Genomic DNA, 10,554 nt, shown 5'->3' on the forward strand with positions numbered 1-10,554 from the left:
GGGGAGGAAACACTGAGGCTCTCGGGAGAATGTAACCATCGCTGAGGCCAGCAGGTAGGGAGCTCCCTGCATGAGTCTGCAACTTCTGCATATGTTTGCAGATTTCCTAAGAATTTGTCTGAGGAAGTGTGATACTATTACAAAGTGTTGAGAAAATCTACACCAGATACAAAGTTAACAAACAAAGAGAAATTGTATTTATATATGCATGTACACACATATAAATGCATGGCATGTATATAGTAGGCATAGACTACATGTTTATTGGTATCCAGTGTGTGAGCATGATATTCACCTGCTCACTCGTACATATGTGTGGGATGTATGTGTATGTGAGGTGTACACATTATGTGTGTATGTGTGTGACCTTTATACGCATATATACATTGCACACACACACACACACACACACACACACATGCTATAAGAAGCCAGGGCTGCTGACAGACGCCCTTATATAGTGCTTCTGGCACCCTCTCGGTGGCCCTAGGGATGACGCGTCCTTGCTGCCGTGGGTCTGCAGCCACCTGCCTCCTGCCTAGTCCCACGTTTTCCTGACCCGCCTAGCAGGAAGCCACCCCTGGAATTTGCTGAGTCAAACACAAGGAGTACTCTGCAATTTTTCTTCTCTATTACCACGGAAAATAGAGGGGAGAAGGTTGTGAATGTAGGAGATGGTTGTCTCGTGAGTCCTGAAGTCAGCGGCCAGCCTGAGCTGGGCGTCCACTGGGGCCTGTCAGGAGGGCATAGTTGCCACAATGGTCGTGGGGAAGTGGACGCTAGTTCCCCTCCCTTGAACCTGGGTGGCCCTGGCCTTACCACCTGCTGCTGCATGGCTGGGGGCCAGGAGTGACCCTGCGGGCCTTCCCAGGCAAGGTCTGCAGCAGCCTCAAGGCTTCCTCCTGGGCCTCCAGAAGACTTGCCGCGGACCCCGTCGGCCATGCTGTGAGGAAGCCCAGGCAGGCCCAAGGAAGAAGCCCCTGGGAAAAGGAAGCGCGGGCCGGGCTGGCCGCCCTGTATCTGCCAGGCATGAGACTGAGCCACTTAAAAGGTTACATCCCACCCACTGTCGCGGCGTGAAGCAGTGACAGCTACCCTCAGCTCTTCCCAAGCTCAGCTCATGATCAATCACAGGTATAAATGAAGCCTCCGCTTTAGACCACCAAGGGCTGGGGTAGGTTTCCCTTGGCAAGAGATCAGCAGGACAGGTGTTACCCTGACCTGAGAGACGGCACAGGCCACCAGTCCCCACCTGACTTTGTGCCCTGGTGCTGCACTGGGCAGTGTGGTGATGGAGGGGTGCTGAGCGGAGGCCATGAGACGCTGCCGCAGACCACCTGAGGAGACCCACTCCTGGCGCCTGAAAGAACACTGAGATCACACATTGGTTCCTGAGGCCCATGGGGCCATGAGAGGCCACGTCCACTCTTTATTCAAGGGGCTTGTCCATGGAGCACATCCAAAGTTGTCACCGGTATCTTCTCTTCTCCCCAAACACGCCAGAGCTCAAATAGCATAGCACTTAATTTTCAGAATGAATGAGATTTCTAAAGCATGCCAAATTGTGGGGCAAACAGCTCAGCCTCTGAAATGTTGACCCTTTTCCAAACCAGGATAATTTCCTTCCTGTACAAAGAAAAAAATTAGATCAATTATTGGACACTTTAAAAGCACATACAAACATTATGCAGAACAAACAGTAACCAGAGAGGACACTGGGCTCACGCACTGTCAAGTGCAAACACTCAGCCTCCAGCCCCTTAAAGTGCCAGGCTAGAGGTAGCACCTGCAGGACCCTGACATGCAGCTCTTGGGAGTGTCAGCATAATTTCTAGACACATGTACCAGTGTCTTAGATATTCTGTGACTGTGACAAAACACCTGAGGCTGGGTAATCTTATAAGGAAAACAAGTTTCTATAACTCACAGTTCTGGAGGATCAAGGACACAAGGCTGACATCAGCACAGCTCTGGAGAGGACCCCATGGTGGATGGCATCACAACAGTGGGAGCACATGAAAGAGAGAAAGATCACATCACAAAAGTCAGAGAGAGACTCTCCCTTCCAACAACACACCCAGTTTGCTAAAGACTTCCTACTAGGCCCCCACCTCTTCAAGCACCAGGGACCTAGCTTCCAACACATGACCCCTTGGGGGACTTGCTGAAACACACCCAAAACATGGTTGGAGTACCCAGAAGACCCAGTCATGCCATCAGGCCCAGCTGTCCTTCCTGTCAACTGTGAGTGGGATCCTTAAAGAAACCACCTGTGTCAGTGTTGTTCATATCATGCTGCGTAACAAACAAGCCCCCACCTCTCAGGGACTAGCCCAAGGGTAGAGGATCTTCCACTGGCTACAGCAGTCCCATGGCTGGTGGGCAACAGCAGCCCCCAATCTGGGATCTTGCTGGTATCGAAGCAAAGAGATAAGATGGCAGAATGCTGACCTGGGCAGCCACATATGTCACGTCCACCCCATTTCAATGGCCAGAGCAAGTCACTTGGCCAGGCCTAATAGCAACATGCAGGAGACGCAGAGGCAGGGTGGGGCAGCAAATATTTGGACAATAATGCAATCTACCAGGGGCCAACTGGATGAGGAATTGACCCACGGTGAGCCCTTCATGCCCGGCCAGGTCAAACATGCCAGCACCCCGAGATAAGCCACAATTATCAGTGGCAAGTTTTTTTGTTTTGTTTTGTTTGTTTTTTGGCAGTACTTGGGATTGAACCCAGGGCCTCACACAGGCTAGGCCTCTACCACTGAGCTACACTCCCAGCCCTTTTAAAATTGTATTTTGAGATGGGTTCTAAGTTGTCCAGGTGAGCCTTGAACTTGCCATCTTCCTGACTCAGCCTCTCAAGTAACAGGGATTGCAGGTGTGTGCCACAGGGTCTGGCTACGTTTTGTCTTTTAATCCACCTAAAGAGAAGGTGGATGTGGTCCACAGAGGAGAAACACCCAGAAAACAGTGCTCTTCAAAAGAAACCCGCTCTGCCGTGAGGAGGGGAGACGGTGCAGCCACTTTGAAGCTGGCTCGGTGGTTGCTTACAAATCTTAACATGCTCTCAGCATTTGATCCAGCCGCCGTGCTCCTTGGGATTCACCCAAAGGAGTTCAAAACTTGCAACCACACAAAACCCCGCACACAGATGTCTCTAGCCGCTTTATTCAAAATTGCCCAAGCCAGCAAGCAACCAAGATGTCCTTCAGGGTGCTAGAGGATGGGAGAAGTACATCAGACCGAGGGATCTGGTTCAGTGCAAAAGGAATGGACTCTTCTGCCTTGGAAAGCCCTGGGGGAACTGGTCACCCACCACAAAGAGAAAGAAGCAATCGGAAAAGGCCACGCTTGCAACTAAGAGACATTCTGGAAGAGGGACACAAGGAAGATGGTAAAAAGATCAATGATGGCCAGGGGTCTGGGGGTGGGGCAGGAAGGGGAGAAACGGGGGAGCAGGAAGGCGTTCCAGGACAGTGACATGCCCTGAATGATCTTGCACTGGTGGATGACACATGCCATTGAATGGGCACCAACAGCTAAAAGCGAACCCTAATGTAAACTAGCCACTGTTAGTAACAATGTATCATAAAACACAAGCAGAAAACAAACAGGGCACAGTCTCCTCAGATAGCATCAGGCCTGGGCGGTGCCCTAGGCTGGAATCCCAGAACCCCGGGAAGCTGAGACCAGGTGGAGGCCAGCCCCAGCAACGCAGTGAGACCCTGTCTCAAAATAAAAAGGGCTGAGGATGCAGCTCAGTGGCGGAGCAGCTCTGGGTTCAAACCCAGTCGGAGAGAAAGAGAGAGACGGTCAGGGAATAGCCTCGCCGAGTGGCCCGAGGCCTCGGGGCCGCAGGCAGGGCTGCTGACTGAACCGGATGGTGCTCTGGGGCCCGGCAGCCAAGGGTAGAAAGCAGGACAGGCAGCGGTCGGAATCCCAGCTTACATCCCAAAGAAGGGACTTAGGTTCTCTGTTCCCGCTTCTCTGGGGAGGCCGACGCAGCCTGGGAAGGGCCACTTCACACCACTCTAGGAACCCAGGAGGCTGCCTGAGTCTGAGTTCCTGCCCACCCCACCAACTCACCAGCTGTCCCGAGGGCCTCCCACCCAACAGCGCCCCTCTCCCATCCCAGCCCCAGGGCCTTGGCCCTGTTCCCTCTCACTCCCCCACCCCCGCCCTGCGGATGGGCATGTGTCACCTGATAGGAACTGGAGCAGGGTACCTGCGTGCCCCATGTCCGCACACGCCCCCTGCGCCCGACTGTTTGCCCTCACTGGTCCCCTTTGCGTGCTCCCCGGCCCTGTCTTGGGCTCACCATGCCACCTTGGCCGTGGAAGAGACCCCAGGAGCAGGGAATCGTGTTCCCTTCTGCGTCTCTGGTGCCTGGGGCAGGGCCTGACATGGGGAGGCCCACCACCCAGTACCTCTGCCTCAGCGGCCAGTGGCTTCCTGGCCCCTCCGGCCCCTCCCACAGGCTCTCTGGTTCTCTACCCAGCAGCCACCTCCCCTGGCTGCAGCCCCCCCAGGGGCTCCTAAAGACAAAATCTGACCTTTGACCCAGCCCAGGAAGGGACTGGAGACCAGTACCAGAGAACAGGAAGGGGGAGGCCGCAGAGGCAGGACCCAAAGCTCACTCTCACGCTGAGTAACGTGACAGTGACATGTGTGCTGGCCCCACAGCCACCAGCAGGCCAGCTCAGGCTCCTGGCACCAGGGCTGACTCCAAGTACCCCTCAGCCCCGCTTCTCCTGCCTCACCCTGACCCTCAGACTCCAACACGCATCCATCCTCCCTCTGGGCTGGGCCCGGGCTGTTCTCTGGGGGACTTCCTGGGGCACCAGCTTGAGGCCTACCCACCACTGCCCAGGGAAAATCCCTCCCAGCATCACCCCTGTGGACAGCAGGCCCACGGTCTCTCTGCCCAGCCAGGTCCACAGGACAGGACAGGACAGCCTCTCAGTTTTACCCTGGATGCCCAGGGAGCGGGGCCAGCTGACCCACGCGGCTGTTACCTGCGAGCCCGCTGCCACCCTGGGTAAGGACTGGGGCACATGCTGATCCTGCTGTCATCAGCAGCTCACATGAAAGAAGGGCTTTCCAGCAGTGCCATGGATTGTCACCGTCCCCATGACTGTCTTCATAAGTCACGGGACACCAGAGCTGGAAGGCACCTCGGACATTCTCAGCTTCACAGGAAAACTGAGGCCCCAGAGAGTAAGATTTCCTGGGGTCGCCTGGGCCAGAGTCACACTGTGACACACACAGGGCACAGTTACAATGCTGTTTCCCTATGGAGGGTGGTCTCCGGGGGCGGCTGCGGGTTCCCGCTGGAGTAGGAGTTGCACTGGGAAATGGCAAAGGCCGTGCCCACCTTTGTGTCCCCACACAGCCCTCCCTGTTTTTGAGAAAGCCGGTCAAGTAACATCAGGAGGCAAGGCAGCAGGAGAGCACCCCAGGTCCGCAAGCCCCGGGGCAAGGGCGGTGAGAAGCAGAGAGGGGGCAGAGGCCTGGCGACCCTTCCTATGGGGGCTTCCGCAGAGCCGCGTAAGTGGACCTGAGACAGTACCATCGGGATTCTGTCACCACAAAAGCCACTCACTTGGGTCCCCCTTAGCTCCACTGCCTGCACTACAACTTGTCCCCCACTTCAGAGGACAGGGCTTTGCTCTGGCCACCGGGTGGGTGTGGGCCCCTCTCCCCAGGTCTGCTCAGGTGTGATTCCCAGGCCACCACAGGCCAAGGGCTTCTGAAGGCATCAGGGCCTGCCACTTGGTAGGGATGGGAGCCTTTCCTGGGGCCTTTCCCAGGGCCTGGCCCCTGCAGGGTCTTGGGCAGCTGGGGAAGGGTTAACCGTACACCACCCACACATCTTGACAATCCCCGTCTTGTCCAGTGCCGCACGCAGCCCATCATGCCCACTGCTCTCCCTTCCCACCTCAGGGCACCAGCAGAACCCGCTGTGGGTCTGACTTTGCTGTGTCCCATCACCCTCTCCATTGTGAGCTGATTTTCAGAGGTTTATAGGTCAGCTATAAAAAATAAACTTCCACTTTTGAATCAAAGGGAGCACTTTGAAACCAGGAGGCCACTGCTGCGCCCAGCAAGTGTGATGGGGGCAGGTGACGGAGCCTTGAGTTGTCCCACCCGACCTATTCACAGGCCATCCTCCCCTTGTCATTGCCCGGCTTTTCTTCCATCAAGGCCATAATGTGGCCCACTCTTGGGGTACCCTGTCCCATGAAACTGGGGACAGTTGGGGCTCCACTTTGAGAAGGACCCGAAGGACCCCAAGGGCACTGCAGTCAGCAGTGTAGGGTCTTATCCAATCCCTGCAGGTACCCATTAGTGGTTCCTTGGAGAAAGGGAAGTCATCAACTGGGACATTTGTCTTCAAGCCCAAAATGCAGGGCTGAAGCTGGTGAGTGTGCCAACCAGGAGGAAGCCCCCTCCCTTTTCAACAGGGCTTTACTCTGCCAAGGGCCAAGTGTTTGCCCTCCACTCCCCCAACCCCACGCCCCCCCCCCCCGCGTGTTCTATCTCCCCAGCTTTGGGGGGACACGATCGTAAAAGCACAGTAGACTGGAGGTGCAGCATTTTTGGCCTCTTTATTTAGAATTTGACGGATGTGGAGCTGGGGCAGTGGTACAAACGGCTCGGGAACCATTTTTAACAGATTCGTCTTCAAGTTTAAAATACAATGATTATAAAAGAGCAAAAGCGTGAAAAGGCTGCAAGCTAGGTGCATATGTGTGGCAGCTAATTTGTGAGCGACCCCCCCCCTCCCCTAAAGCCCGCTATTCAATTTACATTTGTGGATAACTGAGAAGGATGAGATATAGTGCCTTTGGCATGACCAATGACCGGGCAGGGCATGGTGGAGATGCCCATGCCCGGACATAAATAGAACATATAAGTTAGTATAACTTTTAAAAACTTTTTGTACAAATATACATGGGTTTTTTTCTTTTTATCCTTTTTTTTCTTTTTTCTCTTTTGTACTTTTTTTATACTTTTCTCTTTTTTTTTTTTTGCAGAGTTTCAGCAGAGATTAAACATTTTATATAAATGACTCTTAAAGCTTTACACCTTGGGACCAGTGTACTCCTGTGCAGATACATCTTGATATAGAGACGTCATTACACATTGCACACGTTTCAGATTTTTAAACACGAAGCCAATCGCTGCTCTGCGGCAGCCGCCGCCGGTTGCTGCTACATGTACGGTCCCAGCCGAGGCCCAGCTGTCTTCCAACATCCGCCGCCCAGGAATTCTCAGGGCTCTAAACTGGAAAGGAGAGGGAATTGTGAGCAAAGACTGCGGGGACCCCGCGGAGTGGCCCTCCGCGGCCCCCGGTGGCGCCGGACTCACCTAACTCATCGCAGACGCTTGCGCGGGGTCTGCTCCACGGCGCCCACCCCAGGAGCCGCGCTAGCAGAGGGACACCCCGCAGGGACATCGCCCGACGACTTCTCAGGCGCAGATCTCTTGCGCTTGGCGAAGAAATCTGCTGGCGACATCGCGCGGCGGATCAGGGCGGGGTCGGCGGGAACCCAGAGAGGGGGCCGGGAAAAGACTCGGGGCGCTCGGGCTGGGGTGGGGGCGCCGTCCCCGCCCGCGCCGAGGTCCGCGGCGGGTCAGCTTTGTTTACGTCGCCGCGCAATGTGCTGTGTAAGCATTTCCCCTTGTCCCGCGGCCAAGCCCCCCGGGGCTGCCGCCGCACTTAACCCCCTCGGCGCCGCGTTTTTTGCGCCCGACGCGCCTGGGACAGACTCCTGCGGCCGGGGCCGAAACCCTCGCTCTGACAGGGTCGGGACCGGGCTCAGCCCCCCGTCGCGCTCCCTCGATCCGCTAGAGACTACCACCGACAAGCGAGGAGGGGCTGCGGACTCAGCCGCGCCCTTCGCGCTGCGGGCCCTTTAATGCCACGGGAGGAGGCGGGGACCAAGAGAGGCCCCCGAGGGCTGGGGAGAGACCGGCCGGCCGGACAAAGCGGGGCCGGGCTGGACCGGGGCGGGGCCGCCAGATACTTACCAGAGATGAGAGGCCCCGACAGCTTCTTGATCGCCGCGCTGCTGTTAGCTCCCGCTGCAGCGGTGCCGGCCGCGGGACGTCCCGGAATCCCCGCGTGCATCTGGTCAGCGAGCGGCTCCTGGCTGCGCTGGTTCTCCTCTGGCTCGGCGCCGTCCTGGGGCGCCGCGTCCGGGTCCGGGTCGGCGTCAGAGGCCAGGTCTGAGGCCGAGACCGTGGCCTGAGCTGGTGCCGGGTCCGGGTCCGGGACTGGGGCCGGGGCCGGGTCCAGGACCTGGGCCGGGGCTGGGGGCGGGGTGGGCGCCGCCGCCGGGGCGCTAGGTGACTCAGGCGCCTCCTCGAGGCCGTCGACGGACTCAGTGGCCGGCGGCTCAGGGGACGGGATGACAGCCACGGCCACCGGGGGGGGCCGGGGCGCCAGCAGCAGGCGACAGCGCCCCACCTGCACCGTCTCGCGGTAGAAGGCAGGCACGGACTCGCTGTCCACCTCGGTCCACTGCAGGCGCCCAGGGCCCCGCAGCGGCACGTCCTGCTGGAAGTTGAAGTCCCAGCGGTTCTGGTCCTCCGCGTTCAGCTCCGCCAGGCGCATCTGCAGCTCGCGGCCCAGCTCCTCATGGTCCACCGGCCCGAAGAGGCTACGGCAGGCGCTAGTGCGCACCAGTACAGGATAGGTCTCACCGCTGACGAGGCGCTCCATCTCTGCTGTGCTGTGGAGGTACACGTCGGACTTGGCCAGGGGCTCTGTGACCCCGGGCAACGAGAGAGGAGAGGGGAGCGAGAGGAGGAGGAAGAGAGGCGAGGAGGAGGGCGGAGGCTGGGCAAAAGTGGGACCCCGCGAAGTAGGGGTCTAAGGGACGCGGCGGGAGTGCGGGCGCGAGGACTACCTGGCTGTCTGGTGGTGGACGGCTTCCACGGCTGGTTCGCTGGTCCTGTCCGGCTGCGGCCGCGCCCCCTCAGAGCTGCCTGACTGCTCGCTGGCTCACTCGGGCCTATTCGGCACCCCTCGAGCACAGAGCACTTGGCCTGTGGAACGCCCAGCCGCCTGCGCCCCGTTTATACGCGCGGGCCCCACCCCCGCGCGCGCGGGCCCCGCCACGATTAGCATAATGTAGTATTTTCAGTTTCAACAACACCGCGGCGATTGGCCCGCGCCGCGCCGCCCCGCCCCCCGCAGCCCGGCCCCCGCGCACCGCCCCATTGGCCGCGCGCACACACCCGGGGACGGGCGGGGCGCGCGGCCTGGCGTGGCTGATTGGCGGCCCCGCGAGCGCGCTGCAGCGGGCGGGGGCGGGGCGCGAGTTAAAGGGCGCTGCGGGCGGTAACGTGACACCGCGGCGCCCCGCCCCCTCGCCCCATCCCCCCCGCCCCCTCTCCCGCCGGCTCCTTTGTCTGCAGGCGGGGGCTGTGGGGCGGGGGTTGTGGGGCGGCGGCGCGGGCGCCCCCTCGGCGAAGCGGTGGGCACCGTCCCCCGCGGGCCCGGCGTCCGGCCAGGTCCCTCGGGCCCCTGCTGCCCGCGATCGCCACTGAGCCTCCTGTGCCAGCTGATGGGCTTCAACCCGCCGCTGCCAGTGCGTCCCTGGCGGGAGCAGGACGGGGTCTTGGGCAGTCTTTGGCGCTCGAATTTGTGCCTGCTTGGGAGGGGTCTGCGCACCTGGATCCTAGTACACCTGCTGGCCCCAAGGCCCTCGAGCGGAAGGCGACGACAGGAATCAGTTCCCCTCCTGAAGGGCCAAGTGGGGAACACCTTGAGAGCCTGCCGTCGTTCTCCGGCTCTCCCGAGGTGGGGTCTGGAGCCCGATATGTGGGCCCAGTAGATGGGACCAGGCTGTGCCCATCATGTCACTGACCACTGACCCGTTCCTCAGCCTCCTTGGGATTGGGTCTGACCAGGATCTGCCTGCCCTGCGCTGGAGGCTTTTGGACAGGAGAAAAGGAAGGACCTCCAGAGGTCACCTGGAAGAGCCTATGAAGGCCGTGCCCCTCTCCCACACAGCTCCTTTGGGGGCACGCACACACACTCCCACCAGAAAAGACACCAAGGAAGACCATTATTTTCTGCCACCTTCCGTTGTCCAGCTGGCTGTGGGGCATGGACCAGGAAATGCCTGGACTCCCTCACTCCACAAGCCAGGAGCAACCCAGGTGGGGAGCCAGAACTTTCAGGTCCCCATTGGAGGTCCCAAGAGAGCCCTGAGCTCTCAGCCCTTTCAGGCTGAGAGGTCTCTGGGAGGGAGGGAAAGTGAGGCTCACCCACCCGAACCAGACTCCCTTCCAGAGTCAGATGGGTTGCAGGGAAGGGGGTGCTGCGTCAACATGAAGATGTGGCCACAAGTGGTCTTCTGAGTTTTGAAGCCAGGAGCAAACTGAACAGGACAAGGGCATGTGCCCAGAGTGACACCATGCTGGGATGGCAGTACCAAAGGCAGGGATTTGTGTGGACTGCTTTATTTTTCTCTGTATGTTATAGTTCTTATTCCCTACAGGCATCGATGTCAAAAGTGTTTATCTTTAAGGAAA

General features: G+C 58.7%; 1 protein-coding gene across 4 annotated transcripts; it reads right to left on the minus strand.

Moving 5' to 3' along the window:
• Positions 1–7,204: 7,204 nt before the first annotated feature.
• On the minus strand, positions 7,205–9,124 carry Cdkn1c (cyclin dependent kinase inhibitor 1C). 4 transcript variants are annotated; one of them, XM_027944618.2, is made up of 4 exons: positions 8,922–9,123; positions 8,041–8,744; positions 7,378–7,516; positions 7,205–7,293 (listed from the first exon to the last, which is right to left on the minus strand). In XM_027944618.2, exons 2-3 carry the CDS (start codon positions 8,732–8,734, stop codon positions 7,383–7,385), a joined length of 828 nt encoding a protein of 275 aa, XP_027800419.1. In that variant the 5' UTR covers positions 8,735–8,744; positions 8,922–9,123; the 3' UTR covers positions 7,205–7,293; positions 7,378–7,382. The 4 variants fall into 4 exon arrangements, with proteins under 4 accessions (XP_027800419.1, XP_027800421.1, XP_071472059.1 ...); XM_027944620.2 differs by having other exon boundaries at positions 7,378–7,513; positions 8,922–9,122; XM_071615958.1 differs by having other exon boundaries at positions 7,206–7,288; positions 8,922–9,124.
• Positions 9,125–10,554: the final 1,430 nt, after the last annotated feature.

Source organism: Marmota flaviventris, chromosome 9 (genome assembly GCF_047511675.1).
Source record: "Marmota flaviventris isolate mMarFla1 chromosome 9, mMarFla1.hap1, whole genome shotgun sequence".
Classification (NCBI taxonomy): domain Eukaryota; kingdom Metazoa; phylum Chordata; class Mammalia; order Rodentia; family Sciuridae; genus Marmota; species Marmota flaviventris.

Coding starts and splice junctions, on each gene's coding strand:
- Cdkn1c (XM_027944618.2), bottom strand. CDS start 8,734: ATGGAGCGCCTCGTCAGCGGTGAGACCTATCCTGTACTGGTGCGCACT. Junction 7,517..8,040: donor GTCGGGGCCTCTCATCTCTG/GTAAGTATCTGG, acceptor CGATGTCGCCAG/CAGATTTCTTCGCCAAGCGC.